General features: G+C 41.8%; 1 protein-coding gene across 9 annotated transcripts in view; it reads right to left on the bottom strand.

The window, feature by feature from the left end:
- The window catches only part of SIAE (sialic acid acetylesterase), a 127356-nt gene that overhangs the window by 102772 nt on the left and 6851 nt on the right, over positions 1 to 17733 (bottom strand). For all 9 annotated transcript variants that reach the window (XM_081799227.1, XM_081799226.1, XM_081799225.1 and 6 more), the window contains exons 3-5: positions 12860 to 13035; positions 3190 to 3328; positions 1135 to 1312 (exon numbers count right to left, since the gene is read on the bottom strand). In XM_081799227.1, coding sequence (XP_081655353.1) covers positions 1135 to 1312; positions 3190 to 3328; positions 12860 to 13035 — 493 coding nt within the window. The remainder of the gene's footprint in view (positions 1 to 1134; positions 1313 to 3189; positions 3329 to 12859; positions 13036 to 17733) is intronic.

Below are 17733 nucleotides of genomic sequence, written 5' to 3'. Positions count from 1 at the left end.
TTTATTATGAGTATCTCATGCAGACAATTTATTTAACTAGTACTCAGTGGATGGACACTTGGATTTTTTTTAAGCTTTCTGCTCATCTTCCTTATAGCTAAAATCACTGCATATATGCTTAATTATGTCCTTAAGATAAATTCCCAGAAATGAAACTGCTGGGTCAAAGGGCATATTTTTTCAAGGCTTTGTGGACACATTCCTAAAGTTCTCTGTAAAATGCATATATGAGTTTATACTCATGACCGCTATATATGAGAATGCCCACTTCCCCACACATTCGGTGGCGTCCCTTCCTGTCCCCAGAGATCTGGGAAGCCTGACTTTACATCCCTCCCACTCTACCTAGGCCATTCTCTTAGTTCCAAAGTTGAACATCTCCCCTTCCCTACAGGCATGTCTTTACCTGAGCTATACCAAGAGCTCAAGTCCATCCTCTCCCCAGGGGCCTTCCCAGATTGAATGAAACAATGTCTGTGAAAGCAGTTCACATACTGTTAATCTCTGTGTTAATATTAGTGTCAGGATTTTATTAACTACTCCTTTCTCCCCCACTCCACATATTCTTCCAGATCCAGCTTTTCCTGATTGTGCTTTCATAATCAGAATTTCATAATCAAATAAATTTCTTTGATTACATGTATATTTGTTCTTCCTGTTAGACTGTTTATTCTTATGGGCAATACAGCACAGTGGCTGAGAGCACAGACATTGAAGCCAGACTTTGCCCCTTACCAGTTGTACCCATGAGTGAGTTACTAAACCACTCTGAGATGTAGCAGCTTTATCCACATATTATTTGTGTTCATAGTATCTACACTTCTAGAGGTTATTGCGAGTACTAAGTGAATTAATACATACAAAGTGATTACAACAGTATCCAACACAGAGAAAGCTTTCAGTAAGTATTAGCTATTACTAAGGAAAAGGATAATTTCTTCTTGACATATTCTCAGATGAGCATGGTGCTGACGACAGTGAAAATAACACGTTCCATGTTCGTGCAATAAGTTACATATATTCAATACCTATTTGGACATTCAACAAGTATTTGGCTCCCCAGAGAAAACCATGATCCTTCTCTCTTACAAAATTTCCTGGATCCTTCTCCCAGACTTCAGGATACTGTCTCACCCTCGCGTCAGAACACCACAGGCTCTCAGCGACCTTCCAGATGACCAGGCTTCAATGGGTGTCCCAGCCCACGAGGAGGAGACCAGCCCGATGGGGTACTGCAGAGTGTCATAGAGGGAACGTCCAAAGAGCCAGCACACTGCTGACATGTACTTGAAAATCCCATGGCCTAAGTTCTCTGTTGAGGAAAAGTTAGACAGAAGAAGTCAGGAACGCGGTAGATCTCCTACTGCATGTAAGTCCCTGGCTCGGCGCTACACAAGACCCAAACCCAGTACAGCTCTGGCCCTCAGAAAGTTGACAGTGTAATACTGGGAATTCCAATCAGTTTCGAATGAGATAAAACCGACTAGCACCTTCTAGGTGCCAGGCCCTTCTAGATGGTTGGGATACAGTGAACAAAGACATATGGAGAGACACGGAGGCTCTCCTCATAGCTCTTATATTCTACAGAATAAGCCAAACATTCAGCTGAATAAAATATACGGCAAAATATGGTTAAGTGCCTGAAGAGGTACAAACAAGTGGTAAGGGGTTTCAACAGCAAGAGAAAGAAGAGCAAATGAAAGGCACATCACAAAAAGCCTAATAAGACCTACCCCTCTCCCCTGTGCTTCCATAATACTCTATGCATAGTGTTTCCCTTACCCTTGGAGTATTAGCTACTCCAAGGCAGGAACCTTATCTTCCTCCCTTCTGGATCCCCAATGTCTAGTACCTAACACAGAGTCAGTAAAGGTTCGTTGGCTGGTGTCTGGTGGCTGTGGGTAGCTGGTATAAAGGCAGATCCACTGATGGGCAGGGAGAAGGAAAAGGTAAATAAGGGGGACGGGGAGAGAGTTGGGGGATGCAGAGCTGGTATTCTGGGCAGAAGAAACAATATGTAAAAAGGCACACAGAGTAGGAAAACTGTTGAAAGGATTTGATTAGAGCCTAGACCATAACAGGAGAACAGTGGAAGATAAGACAGGAGGGGAATCACATCTTGGAGGAAAGAAAGCAGAAAGCCACAAAGCCACTTGAAAATGCTCGGTTTTTTTTAAGATTTATTTATTTATTTTAGAGAGAGAAAGAAAGAGAGAACAAGAGAGTAGGAGGAGGGGCAAAGGGAGAGGGAGAGTCCCAAGCAGACTCCCACTGAGCACAGAGCTCAACAAGGGGCTCAGTTCCAGGACCCTGAGATCGTGACCTGAGCCGAAATCAGGAGTCGGATGTTCAAACCCAGGCGCCCCTGGAACATGCAGTTTCTAAAAGCTGCGGTCAGCAGTGTCAAGTGCTAGAGTGTCTGGAGCGCATAACTGGAAGGACAGCAGTAGCCTTGAGGTGAGCAAGTTGTTGAGGCGGAAGCGGAAGCCACATCACAAAGAATGAACATATGGGAAGGCAGTGAAAAGAATGAGAACAAAAGATGTTCTAGAAAAGCTTAGGAGAGAGGTGAGGCATCACAAGAAGGGTGTTTATTATGTTCAGTTTTTCTTTGTTTTGTCAGAATAAAAGGAAGGCTAAATCTGAGAGCAGGGCCTGTGTCTGCACTGCCCACGGCTGTATCTTTGGGGCCCAGCACAAAGCCTAACAGAGAACAGGCAGGAAATAAGGAGTCTGTGCTGAGTGGACAGGGGCGTGGAAGACCAGAGCTCAAGGGGTAAAAGAAGGCCGTGGAGGGGGTGAGCACCCGCATCAGAGGCAGCCCTGAAAGGACACCGGTCCACTGTGTTCAGACACAGGAAACAAAGGAAGGGAGAGAAAAGCAGAAGAGCATTGAGGCTGTGGGGAGAGATGCCGGCAGAGCTCATGCTGAAGGGCCTTAGTGTGTTTAGCGAAGCTCAAGGAAGCATCGTCTGCTCAGAGCAAGGGGGGGCGGAGTGTCACTGGTGGAATCTTGGGAGGAAACATGAAATGGCTACCATCAGAAATCAGGTGGAAAGTCAACAAGAAATGAGTAAAGGGATGGTTGAATCATAATAAATAGATCAGAAGCGAACCCAGGATTACAGATTCCACCTAGGGCTCTGACCCATTATGTAGGTGATGGCACGCCGTCCAGCAATCCCTTACCTGAGGTGGGCTTAGCCCACTGCAAGTCAACCTGAGCAAGGTCCTCCAGCTCCCGCTCTGCCTGAACGAGTGACACGGAGAAGATGCGGACAGACTGATAGGCCGCAGTGTTAGCCAGCTCCTTTGTGGCATTGAATATCTAGAAAAGAAACAGGAATGTCATTTCTTACACCCACCTAGTGGGTGGTCAACTATCCTACTACCTCTTAGTAAACACTGCCAACCTTCCAAGCTCCTTCTGAGCTTTCATATACCAAGACCGATCAAATAAATAACCAAAACCGGGGCGCCTGGGTGGCTCAGTTGGTTAAGCGACTGCCTTCGGCTCAGGTCATGATCCTGGAGTCCCTGGATCGAGTCCCGCATCGGGCTCCCTGCTCGGCGGGGAGTCTGCTTCTCCCTCTGACCCTCTCCCCTCTCATGTGCTCTCTCTCTCTCTCTCATTCTGTCTCAAATAAATAAATAAAATCTTTAAAAAAATAAAAAAAATAAAAAAAAAAATAAATAAATAAATAAATAAATAAATAACCAAAACCAGTGATGGGCTGGTCTGAGTCACCTTGATCCATCTTGATGAACTGAAACCATGAGGAATCATGTCCCCAAAGAAAGGAGAACACAGTGAAATTTGAGACCTCAAAGAGCAAGTCTGAATTAGATGAGGGTTAGGCTGAAGAGGGTCAACTATCAGTTAGACCACTGTAATATCTTTTTTTTTTTTAGACCACTGTAATATCTTAAAACTAAAATACTTTTATTCAGAAAAGGTATCTCATAACATAAAACCATAGCATTCTTTTCAAAATGGAGCCCAAAAGGCCAGGAGGAGGTAGATTTGTGTAATCCACAGCACATAAGAGAGGTGTCTTCAAAAGGAACACACCTGAGAAACCAGTCGACTGTAGAAGTACTGAAACATACTGAAATGTCTCACGTGCTTATATTCTCATCTCATCCTGGCAAATCACCCAAGAAAAGCATGGGAGGCATGGCAGTTTGAAAGGTGGTGTTTGGCGTGAGTGCTGAGAGCAGTCCCAAGGAACCAGACAAAGAAAAGTGTCCCATCCAAAGACATCATTTTTTCCCCAAATCCCTTTACGAAACCTCCCCAGTTGCCAAGAGTATGACAGGAATGGCTTGGAGCTTTTCTGGATGAGAACGAGTTCTACTGAGTAGCTTCCTTGTTAGTCATTCCTCTGTGAGCTTGCACAAAAGTGCTATTTCCTTCCATCCTGATTTTCCAGTTAGGTTTTTTGTTTGTTTTACAAAGAACGTATTGTAAATATACTGTTTTGGTTTGTCATGTGTGTGTTTGTTTTTTCTTGTCTTCTCTCTCTCCCTCCTGGACTAGTCTGGTTTTCCCCAAACAAAGGGCCAGCAGGAGCATCGGGAAGCCCAGTGATCGCTGGCCTCAGGGAACAAGAGCCCCAGCTGACAGGACCGCCCCAGCGAGAGGCACAGGCGGCTGGAGACTTTCCACTGGCCGCAGGCCACAGAGCGTGCAGCTGGCCCCCTCTCCCTCCCACCCAGCACGGGGAACACAGCTGGTCCTCCAGCCCCCAGTGCGAGAGAAACCGCCGCCCAGCAGCCGACTGCCCCCACAGGGCATTTCGTGAAACACGCTGCCCCTCCAATCGCCTTCTGACCGGCCACGGAGCCTGCTGTGGCCAAGAAGACGGCCAGCCGCAAACGAAATGTGTCTCGGGCTCTCCTGGGGCAGCCACGGCCGAAGTGCCCCCTGCGTAACAGCCGCTCTAGCCGGTCAGGGCCACCGGTCTCCCCGCTAGCGGGACAGACGCGACAGCGGGTCTCGGGAAAATTCCATAGGAAATCCAGACCTGTTTGTTCAGAGTCTTGCCTGGCAAGCGTGCTGTAAAATAAACAGCAAAGAGTACAAACAGGCTCAAGCGCTCACAGTCTAATCTGGCAGGAAAACTGTTTTTCAGCAGCAAGTACCTGTAAAAAGTCACCTCCCTTGAAATCCGCTCGGCTCTCAGCGCCGTGGATCGTATGTTGCTGCCATGGAAACGGGGGTGAAATGCCTCCCGTCTCTCCACCCACACCGGCTTCCGCACTGACTGCGAACTCAAGTGCCTCCTCGCAGTGAGCTGCCGGCGTGGGGAGGCGGTAGGGGCGAACGAGCTACTTGCAGTGTAGACGGCTGCTAGCCCTGCAGAGCGGCGCACAGCCGCCAGGGTCGGGGGGGCCGGCATCCTCCTACACTACACCAAGCCCACCGAACTGGATCCCCAACCCTGGCTGGGAAAAACTTCCATCCTCAAACTCACATTTGTGTTCTATTTCAAGCCAAAACTCGAAAGCCACAGCAAGTGTTAAAAATGGGGCTGGGGGGGGAGTGGGGCGGGGGGAATGCTTGCTCTACCTGATGACAATTACTTCTGAAATTGGTACCCTTTCCCAATATCACCAAGCCTTCTTGATGGAAGCATTTCCTCAGGGATATTGGCAGCAAATTTAGGAATAAAGAGATTTCAGGAAGATTTTCATTTAAATGACACTTGGTTTCCCTGCTGATGAAAGGGGAAGGCTTCCTCCATCTGCTGAGATCAAATTTCATCTCATCAAACACCTCAGTGTAATTATTTTTCTACCAAGTATTTAAATGAGGATGTAAATGAATACCAAGGTATTTGAAGTCATTAAGGCTGCCGAGGCTGAGAGGGAGAACCACTGGCTCTCAAGGGACCCGCAGTTCACCATCAAAGCAGCTGCTCCCGGGTGTTCATTTTGTAACCTTTATGCCACATTCTTGAATTAATGAAGAAACGTCAAGAATCTATTTCCTCAGAGAATCTTGGCATGGGGTCTGCATGAGGGAGCAAGGCACGTGTGAGTGAGAGAGAGAGAGAGAGAGTGTGTGTGTGTGTGTGTGTGTGTGTGTGTGCGCAGGGGACACGGGGGAACTTTACTTAAAAGAATTTGGACTCTTTAAGTTATAGTCCCTTCTACCACAGTATAATAGAACAGTTTTAAAGTCGAGGGAATAACTATAAAGCCGGCCATCATAACTCCCATGAATCTTTTATTGTTATATGGTACCAGCCCTTTTCTTCTGGATTTTGACTTCTCTACGTGTAAAGTAGGAATGTGGGGATTGCCAAGATATTGAAAACTGGGTTTCCTGTCTAACAGTGGCCAACTTCTTCTGAGCCTAACTAGAAATATCCAAGTCTTAAGACCTACCCTGACTTAGGAGGCGACAGATGAACATTGAGACTTTTCTCCATTTATACACATCTCACTCAGCGTTATAAATAACACTCAATCTTAAAATTCCACTTTACCCTAACAACAAGATGGGCATACAATCTGCCATTCCCTTCATTTGAATGCGAAGAATGGTAGGTTATAGTAGAAATCTTACCTCCTCAGAAAAGTCACGTGGAGGGGGGCAAAGAGAAGAGACAGACACCGTGTGTGTACATGTGTGTACATATGTGTACGTGTGTATGTGTGTGCTGTGTGTCTGTGTTGGGAGTCTTTAGAGGAAAAGGAGCAAAAGGGATAAAGGAGGAGTCATATAAAGCATCCTTTTGATCAAAAAATAAAGTTCTGCAGAGTGTTAAGAGACTGGAAAACTAGGCTTTGGATACTGTCAGCACCTAAAATGTTGTCTTGCAAACTAAGTGCAGGATTTAAAACAAAAAAAATTTAAAAAATTAACACTTGGCTGTGTCAGAGGGAATCTTTTTTATATCCTATATCTCAGAGCTTGTAGCCTTAGTCTAATACAGAAGATGCGTAAGAGTAAATTCTAGGCAGAGAGAATGTGTTCACTCTTAACAATATCAAAATCTGATTCAGCTTGACAGAAAACGGGATGAGATCCCCTGGCATAGACTGCTATTGAGAACCTGACTGTATGGATACAAATACATCTGGTCCGTGGCTTTCTGTGCAAACAGGGAACTACAATTAAAACATTAAGGAAAGTACCGTTTTCCTTAGTGAATTAGCAGCAATCCCACTTCTAAACAAAACCATGCTTTCTCTCAAGATATAAAACTTCAATTTTGCTTCCACTCACTGGTGCTAAAAGGGAGCCCCATGAAAGTTCACCTTAATAAACATTTAAATTCAAAGGTGTCCATATATTTAAGCAGGGCAGGAAGCAAGAGTAAATAAGATATCCATTATGAAGACATAAATGCAAGAATTTAGATTCTGAATTATAAAACTAATAAAAAAATGAAGTAGATATGTCCAGAGTAGGATCTTTTTAGCAGCATTATCTACTAACTGGTCAAAAAACAAAAAAGGAAAAAAAGCAATCAGGGGTAGAAGCAATAGAAGCAAAACAAGAAATCATAAAGTATATGAAAGGACTGAATTTTACAATTTTCTTTTAAGATAAATGAATTGAGATCACAGTGTCATCATAGAGATTTTTAAATCTCAAATTTAAGTATTTCTCAAAAATGGAGAAGTAAATAATGAGTAAACGGCAGGAAAATAAAAATCAACTTGAGAAGAAATTAAGTTTTAGGGGAAGAGCTGGGAAGACAATACTGTTTTCAAGTTCTTAGCCAATTAAAGGAAATAAAATATGCAGAACATATCTATGCCAATCCATAATGCAAATTAAAGAATTTATTCCTTTGATTCCTGTTTATATAACATGACTATTGTAAACTGTGCCTTTGATAAATATTTAAGAGATTAGTTAAGTCAATATCAGTTTCCTGTTTTTATAGCTTTTTTAAAAAAATTATAGTTATTGGGTGCCTGGGTGGCTCAATTGTTAAACATCTGCCTTCAGCTCAGGTCATGATCCCAGAGTCCTGGGATCGAGTCCCACATCAGGCTCCCTGCTCAGCGGGAAGCCTGCTTCTCCCTCTCTCACTCCTGCTTGTGTTCCTGATCTCGCTGTCTCTGCCTCTGTCAAATAAATAAATAAAATCTTTAAAAAAAAATAAAATAAAAAATTATAGTTATTTCATGCTCATTATAGAAAAGTAAGGACATACAGATAAGCAAAGAAAATCAATCCCAGTTTCAAGTGTGTCAAAGAACTTAAGTCGGACTAATTTCTCAGAAGTTCTGATACTGCACACAAAATCTTTACTCCTCTTTCACCAATATTTTAAGCGGATATAGTTTCAACATGTCTATGAACTTGCTAATACACTGTCCAGCCCTGATTCCAATTTAAATGAAACCACAACGGTCTCCCTTACTTTTATTTTTAAATGAGATAGCTTCCAGCAAACAAACGAAGCAAGGACAATTCTGAGGCCCAAAGCACTAACCCCATCACACCCTACCCAGAAGTCCAACCTCTTCATTCTAGACAGTTTTGGGGTTTAATTTGGAAAGTAGAGCTGATTTTAAAAAGAAAGCTGAGTGCTGAAGACATATAGCACCAAGGCTTTGTGTTACCACTGCTACCTTCCTAGAACACTAGTCAAAGTAAGAGGCGTGTTTTCCTTGGCAACTTTTTCCAGTGTCCTTTTTATCCAGCTTTACTTAAGAGACCTCACTCACAGTCTATCAGAGGGGCCCTATTCTCTAATAGCAACGAAGACAGGAACCCTTCAAAGTGAATTTCATCACTGACCAACACATTGGCAAGTCAGTATTCCCTTGTTCTGTCCCACTTGATTCTCCATGCACTCTATGTGCCCCATCCCTCCTTGGGAGCCTACACAGTGCTCTTCCACCCAACATTCTAGCAGGGTAAACAGCTAGTGAAGCCTCTATATAGTTATAATAAAGGAGGAGAAAAAATGCGAGGTCTCAAAATTTAAGAACAGTTCATCTTCAAAGACCATGACTGAAACAGAGAAAGAAGAACTGATGCCAACAAAAGAAGAAGCTGAGCAAAAAAAGTCATCACTGGCCTATTATTTCCCCTTTCTGTGTAAAGAAAAAACATATCTAAACCTATTAATTTGATATATGAATATATATGACACCTAACTGAAGTATCAAGATGTCTATAGCTTACCTTGAGATAGTTCACACACACACACACACACACACACACACAGACAAACCAAATATGGCAAAATATTAACAACTGTCGATCTAAGTGATGGGTATATAGGTGTGTATAAGTCTTTTTTTTTTAAGATTTTATTTATTTATTTGACAGAGAGAGACACAGCGAGAGAGGGAACACAAGCATTGGGAGTGGGAAAGGGAGAAGCAGGCTTCCTGCCGAGCAGGGAGCCTGATGCTGGGCTCGATCCCAGGACCCTGGGATCATGACCTGAGCTGAAGGCAGATCCTTAACAACTGAGCCACCCAGGCAGCCCAAGTGTATAAGTCTCTTAACTTTTGTGTGTGCTTGAAATTTTTTATAATAAAAAGTTAAAAAAAAAATAGTGACATCTTATTTTTAGACAGCAGTTTTCAATTTATAAAGACCTTTTAGAAACAAACACAATAATTCAGTCTTTGTAAATTAGGTCCGATATAATCACTATTGTAGTAGAGTCATGAAAACGAAGACATTTAACAAAATTCAACATACTTTCATGATTAAAAAAAAAAACTTTCAGACAGCTAGGAATAGAGGGAAAATTCCTCAATATGATAAAAGGCATTTATGAAAAACCCATAAGTAACATCACACTCAGTGGTGAAAGAGTGAAAGCTTTCCCCCTAAAACCAGGACGAGACAAGAATATCTGTTTTCACCACTACTATTCAATATTGTAACTAGAAGTTCTAGCCAGAGCTATTAGACAAGAAAAAAGAAATAAAAGGTATCCAAATAGGTAAAACTATCTCTATCCACAGAAGTTATGCCCCTATATTAGAAAACCAAAAAAAAAATCCACAAGAAAGCTACCAGAACTAATAAACTAATTTAGCAGTTTCAGGGTACAAGACCTACATGCAAAAATCACTTGTTTCTATATACCAGCAATGAGCAGTCTTATGAGGAAATTAAGAAAGAAATTTCATTTATAATAGTATCAAAAAGAATTAAATACTTAGGACTAACTCTAGCAAAGGGGGTAAGATGTATATACTGAAAACTGTAAAACACTGATGAAAAAATTTAAAGAGCTAAATTAATGGGAAAACATCCCTTCATATTAGGAAGGCTTAATACCATTAAAATATCAGTATCACCCAAAGCAATCTACAGATTCAACACAATATCTATCAAAATTCCAACAGCCTTTTTTGCAGAAATGGAAGAGTATATCCTCACATTCATATGGAATTGCAAGGGACCCTGAATAGCCAAAACAATTGTGAAAAAGAAGAATAAAGTTGGAAGACTTATACTTCCCAACTTTGAAACCTTCTACAAAGCTACAGTAATTAAAACAGTACGGTACTGGCATAAGCAGAGACATATAGATCAATGAAATAAAAGAAGAAGCCCAGAAATAAACCCTCACATATATGGTCAATTGGAATTCCAAGAGTTCAACGGGGAAAGGACAGTCTTCAACAAATGATGCTGGGAGAACCGGATATCCACTTGCAAAAGAATGAAGTTACACCTTCACCTTACACCATATATAAAAATTGACTCAAAAAAATGGATCAAAGACCTAAAACTATAAATTCTTAGAAGACAACATTGGGGAAAACCTTCATGACATTGGATTTCGCAACAATTTCACACACAGACAACAAAAAATTAATAAACTATTATAAACTATAATTAATAATAACTAATTAATAAACTAGACTTCACCAAAATTAAGGACTTTTGTGTATCAAAGGGCACTCTCAAGAAAGTGAAATGACAACCTACAGAATGCGAAAGTATTTGCAAATCAAATATCTGAAAAGTGATTAATATCTACAATATATAAATAATTCCTACAATTCAACAACAAACAACCCAATTGAAAAATGGGCGAAGAACTCAAACAGACATTTCTCCAAAGAAGATATATAAATGGCCAATAAGTACATGAAATAACACTCAACATGATTAATCATTAGGGAAATACAAATAAACCACAATGAAATACCACTTCATATCTGAGGCTATAATAAAAAACATTTTTTTAATTAAAAAAAAAACTGGAAAAGGGGTGCCTGGGTGGCTCAGTCAGTTAAGGGTCTGCCTTTGGCTCAGGTCATGATCCCAGGGTCCTGGGATTCAGCCCCGCGTCGGGCTCCCTGCTCAGCGGGGAGCCTGCTTCTCCCTCTCTCTCTGCCTGCTGCTCCCCCTGCTTGTGCTCTCTCTCTCTCTCTGTCAAATAAATGAATAAAATCTTAAAAAAAAAACAACTGGAAAGCAACACGTGTTAAAGAAATTGAAACCTTTGCAGATTGCTGGTAGGAACATAAAATAGTACAGGCACTATGGAAAAATGGTTTGGTGGTTCCTCAAAAGTTAAACATAGAACTAACAGATGATCCAGCAATTTCACTCATAGGTATATATCCAAAAGAACTGAAAGCAGGGACTGGAACAGATATCTATAGAACGATATTCATAGCAGCATCATTCACAAGAGCCAAAAGACAGAAAGCACCCAAGTGTCCATCAACAGAAGAATGGATAAACAAAATGTGGCATAAAAAGGGACAAAATTTCAATATATGCTACAACACGGATAGACCTTGAAAACATTATACTTAGTAAAATAAGTCAGACACAGAAGGACAAAGATTGCACGATTCCATCTACAATAGCATCTAAAAAAAAAAGAAAGAAAGAAAGATGCTTTCTACAAGAAAAATAAACAAACAAACAAACAAACAAATAAATAAATAAAAGAATTGAATACTTAGGAATAAATCTAGCCAGGGAGGTAAGAGACTTGTACACTGAAAAATGAGGTACAAGAATAGGCAAATTCATAGAGAGAAAGCAGAACAGAGGTTACCAGGGGCTGGAAGAGGGAGAAAAGGAGGAGTTCTTGTTTAATGGGCACCGAGTTTATGTTGGGGATGATGAAAAAATTTTGAGTATAGATACGAGTGACAGGTATACACAGGACTGTGAATATATTTAACGCCACTGAGCTGTACACTTAGCAATGGTTAAAATGATAAATATGATGTTATATTCATTTTAACCACGATTGTTTTAAAAAGCACGTTTTGAAAACAAAGTCTCAGAAATACAGTGATTTGCTCCAAGTCGTACAACTGGTAAAAGGCAAAGCCAACATTCAGTCTCAATTTGTTAAATCTCCATGACAACAAAAGACATGTATTCTATCAGATGCAGAGCTTGAAACAAAATCTAATTGTTTTGATTTCCTAGGCTCTCTCCAGAAGCTCATCTTCTAAAACCTATCATAAAGAAGAGTAATCTACTTTGTCTTCAATTTGATATGAAATCTGCCTGACCATCAGGTACTCCAGCTTCTGCCTTTAGCTCAGGAAGGGGAGGAGAGAGTGCCCCGCACCCTTACAGTGCACTAGGCGTGATTAAGAAAGCAGGCTCTGGAGTCACATTACCTGGATCCTCTATTAACTGTGTGACCTTAAGCAGGTAATTTAATCTCCGTGGGCCAGTGTCCTCATCTGTGAGATGAATGGTATTCATCTCATAAAGTTGTTAAGTCAAATTAATTATTACATGCCAAACACTTAGCACAGATCTTGGGCCCTGGTAAAAAAGAAGGTTTCTACCTCCTTCTTGCCCCCTTCTTCCTTCTTCTTTTTCTTCTTCTTCTTCATCATCAACATTATTTATTAACACTGAGCCCCTACAAATTACCTGGGAAACCGTCATCTGCATGTTACTTTGCCCACTGCAAAGCCAGACATCTCCAAATAAGACATCATGAACTCTCAGGGTGATGTTCTTTCTCCCAAAAGTCTGCTGTGCCATCACCTTGTAAGGTCCACCAGGCTTCATAGGATCCAGTACCACCATCCAGCTGTGAGAGTGTGCTGAAATGATTAAGAGGCTCCAAGGAATTAATCAATCAATTAAAATGAAATTAAAGCCCAATCCTGCCATGCATCATACTCATTTGTGGCTAAACCCAGCCATTGTGATTAACTAAATGCAAAGATACAAAGATTGGCCAAATTTCACACAAGCAAATAGAGATAACAAAAGCAGCAAAATTTCTATCCTTAATCTGTACCAGTCCCTCCTTCCTTGTAACTGAAGCATTTACAGGAAAAATAAATCACCCAGTTATCATCCTAAATGAGAACAGACAAAAATATACTGAGATTAAAATTCAGGGAGTTTAATTAAAAAAAATAAAATAGAAATTCTTATTATACTATCCAACTGTCAATATTAATAGAATCATAATCTAATAGATTTACACAGTGCCCCCAAACTAATCTGTAATTATATAATCAAATGTGAACACAGGTTAGAGAAAATCATTTACAATCTGGAACTTTCCCCTTACTTGATGGTGTCATCCTCGTCATCAATCCCCCACCCACTCCCCATGTCGCTTCCAAAGATTAATGCTACCTTTGGGTCTGGGTTCTCCAGACTCACAGGTGAGCAGAGAAAGTGACATATAAAGAAGGAGTAGGAGCATACAAATTAATCTCTATGAAGAAGATATTTAGATGTGCCCAATTAATTATTTTCAGAGTTATTTACCAGACTCAAGGTTTTCGGACTCAATTAGGGAGATGAAAAAGCTATCCAAGACCCTTTTTCAGAAATTCATAGCATATTCCTTAGGAACCACCCCCCTACCACCTTCCTACCTCTCACCCACTCATACCACCACCACTGCCAACATCATACTCAGAAACTTAGGGAAAATATCTTCAAAATGGCAAAATTATGCCTCAGAGAACCAAACAACATGAATAAAGTTGAAGAAACGAGAGTGAAAAAAAATAAAGAAAATAGAGAAATGATCATTTTAGAATAAATATTCTTGGCCCAATGCCAAAGAATACAAAATATTTTCTAATTTGTGCCCATCAGATTAATGTTAATTCAACGGGGAAAAAATGGTAAGAACTGGAAATGGAGCACGCTGAAGTTACCACAGCAACCGGTAAAAAAATAAGAATGATAAAAATACTATCCAAGTGCCTACTATGTGCTAGACATTGTGCTAAGTTCTTTCCAATCAGCAAAAGCTAAGCAGGAGCATGAGAGGTCCAGATGCACGACAGGAGATTCGTAAAAGCTCAAACCACACGGGGTCGCTCAGTCTTGGGGAAGATGTCCAAAAGCCTCAAGGCATCAGCAAAAGGGTACACGCCTGCTCCTCTCCTAAGTACAATCGACTGAGATTGCTACTCCCCTCCCTTAGAGGTCAATTAAAGCCAGGTCCAAACGGTCGCTAGTGTTTTTACACCACCGATAGCCAGACATCAACATATTAAATGCATAATTCACCTAAAGCGGAAAAATCACTGTTTTGGAAACAGTGGGCAGCTCACGCAGACAGTGTCGCACAGGTGTGATATGCACCATATGGCTCACGCTTCTGAGCAGACAGACACTCCAATCTGTCCCAACTACAGTCTTGCCAAGGTCTTCCCAGGCTTCTTGCACGGACATATCTTCCTAAAGCTCTGTCCTTCTGCCACCAATATTACTCCTCTATTGATGAGGAGGTCAAAAAACTGAGGCAGGACTTTTTTTTTTAGCTTTCTACTACTATACAATCTATTCCTACTTGCTAGTGTTTATTGGATTTTACACTTGGCCTCAATCACGCAATATGGCTGGTGAAGTAAATGGCCTTCACCAGCACTTCTGAAACGTTTTGCTGCCCAGCAACAAAAAGACAAATAAGGGGAAGGTGAGACATTTGGACAAGAGATGGCAACACCGTCCTACTACAGCAGGAGGATGAGCTCCTTCTAGCACCTGAATAGTCTGAAGAGGACTAGGGATCCAGACCTGAGCCTTAGTCCCAAGAACTACTCTCCTGAGGAAAACTCTCAACTCCCTCAAAGACCTTGGAGAACTGCCTCTGCCCTACTCAAGTTCTCTTAGTTTCAAGCAGTTTTCCTCTCGCACTTGATAAAAGAAAAATAAACTCTGACACAATAATGAGGGTTGAATAAAGTTGCCTGCCCAGGAAGGCAGGGGAAACCAGACCCACTGCAGAGAGCTGACTAGGGGTCAAACTAACTCAGAAACAATTCGGTTAAAACAATGAGGATTCCCTCCCCAGTCAAAGGATATACAAAGGAGAGCAACCCCCATGAAGGCTGCTTCTTAGACTAAAGGCAAGGGTGGGATGACAAAGGCAAAAGTCACCCTGTTTCCCAAGGCGAATTGATTGGTCCTTGGCTGGCAGTTCAGGACTGGCTGGATAAAGTGGAGCTCACCAAAGGATGATGAAATCCACTTACAGTTTTTAGAAACTGTGTTGACCCACCAAGTCCATTACGTTGAATCCAAATAATAAAACTGAGTCATTGACTACCAGGAGTTGGAAGTTCACCATCCAGCTGGCTTTCTGCTGATCCTGATGCGCTTTCTGAGCAACAGCTACTCTGGTTCCTTCTTCTGGGCCCTCATCACCTGCCATCTTACCACCTGTCTTACCAATCCAGGCCCAGGTTTCTGTAAATTCTCATTTTTGTTGCATTCATCTCTCTGCTTCCTCGCATTCTTTCTTCTCCCATCGGGGAAGATTCATGTCCTTCCTTCATTACAGAATGTCTTAGAATGCTTACCGTGTGCCAGGCACGCCATCAAGTAAACCGCAGATAGTAAACCCCAGCCCTGAGTTACACCAACAAGAAAGCCACGCAACCTGATTAGGGACTTAGGTTTCCATGTCCAATGGTGAGTGTATCTGGTGGCCTATTTGTTCCTGTCCCTCTTCTCTTCATACTCCGGCCAAGGGCTTAGGTAAAGAACTCTCTTCAGGGGTACCTGGGTGGCTCAGTCAGTGAAGCATCCACCTTTGGCTCAGGTCATGATCCCAGGGCCCTGGGATCAAGCCCCATATCAGGCTCCCTGCTCAGTGGGAAGCCTGCTTCTCCCTCTCCTGCTCCCCCTGCTTGTGTTCCCTCTCTGGTTTTCTCTCTCTCTGTCAAATAAATAAAATCTTTAAAAAAAAAAAAAAAGAACTCTCTTCATTTTTCTCTCTCCACCTCCCTGACCAACCCTCACCTCAAAAATCAGAAGAACAAATCATCAAAGGGAAAAAAATTAAAGGAATTTGTCTAAAGACATGATTAGTCATAAAGGGCTTTCATGCTTTTTTTCCTTTTTGCTATTCACATCAGATGTTAATTATTTTTCAGGTTATTGTGCCAAATCTCAGATGCCAAGAGAAAAAGGAAAATTATCCATGACCTTTCCCTTCCCCAAAGGAAAAGCCTACAGCTGAAAGAAGCAGCCCTGTTCGCTTCTTCCCTCACAAAACCCTGGCACTTCACCAGCTGCAAATCAGTTCAATGATTTGTGGAAGTGACTGGGAGGTCTTAGTGCCCAAACTTCCCCTTGACAACCTGCATTAATTCTGTATAAAGTTCATGTCCACGGCCACCAAATATGAATGTAAAAAGAAAAAAAAATCTTGAATATTTTTCTAGTGATAAAACCGTTTATGCAAGTTGTTTAAATGATAGAATCTATGGCAGACACACCCTAAGGTGACACCCCATAAGTCACACTCTTATATAATCCCCTTCCCCTCAAGTGCAAGCAGAATCTGTGATTTGCTTCCAACCAACAGAAAATGGCATGGGGGAGGAGATGTCATTCTTGTGATGATTAGGTTACATTATATGGAAAAGATAAAGGAGTTTTGCAGATGGAATTAAAGTTCCTAATCAGTTGACTTTGAGTTAATAAAAAGGGAGATTTCCTCGGGTGGGCCTGACCCTAATAAGGTGAGCCCTTTAAAATAAAGGTCTCAAGATCAGAGATTTGAAGCAGCAGAGATGCTTCCACAAATACTATAGGCATAAGGAAATGAATCTGCCTGCAACCTACAGGATCCTGAGGTGGATAATTCCCTAGTCAAGCTTCCAGATGAGAACACAGCCCAGCCAACACTTGATTTCAGTCTTGTGAGACCCTGAGCAGAGAACCCAACTGAGTGATGGCCCAGGGTTCAGATCTCTAGAAACTGTGTCATGACAAAAATGTGTTCTTGTAAGCACCTAAATTTGTGGTAATTTATTATGTAGCATAGAAAAGGAATATGCATGCTAACACTGCAACCAGGAGCTTTTTGCTTCTCTAAGGGGTTTAAGCTTTTTGGAATTTTCTAAGTTAGAGAAAATATCTCTACTTACCTCAGTCATGATGACAAATCCAGACACACCCTCATTTTACCACCCTCCACGTATCCCCCACGTGTATCAGAGTGAGAGGATATACCTTATCCTCCCCCATTTTATTCCTTGTGTTTGAAAGAATCATCATGCATCATTTGACAATATGTTTTGAATAGGCCCAGTACCTGACCCATATTCCCAATCATCCCTCAAGTTCTAATTTTCCCAAAGCTTGAGTGTCAGTCTGCTGGACAAGAACCTTCATGCTGTTGGGGCGCCTGAGTGGCTCAGTTGGTTAAGCGACTGCCTTCGGCTCAGGTCATGATCCTGGAGTCCCGGGATCGAGTCCCGCATCGGGCTCCCTGCTCGGCAGGGAGTCTGCTTCTCCCTCTGACCCTCCCCCCTCTC

Source organism: Leptonychotes weddellii, chromosome 11 (assembly GCF_054177405.1).
Source record: "Leptonychotes weddellii isolate Sample4059 chromosome 11, ASM5417740v2, whole genome shotgun sequence".
Taxonomy (NCBI): domain Eukaryota; kingdom Metazoa; phylum Chordata; class Mammalia; order Carnivora; family Phocidae; genus Leptonychotes; species Leptonychotes weddellii.
This window is presented reverse-complemented; position numbering and strand designations above follow the sequence as displayed.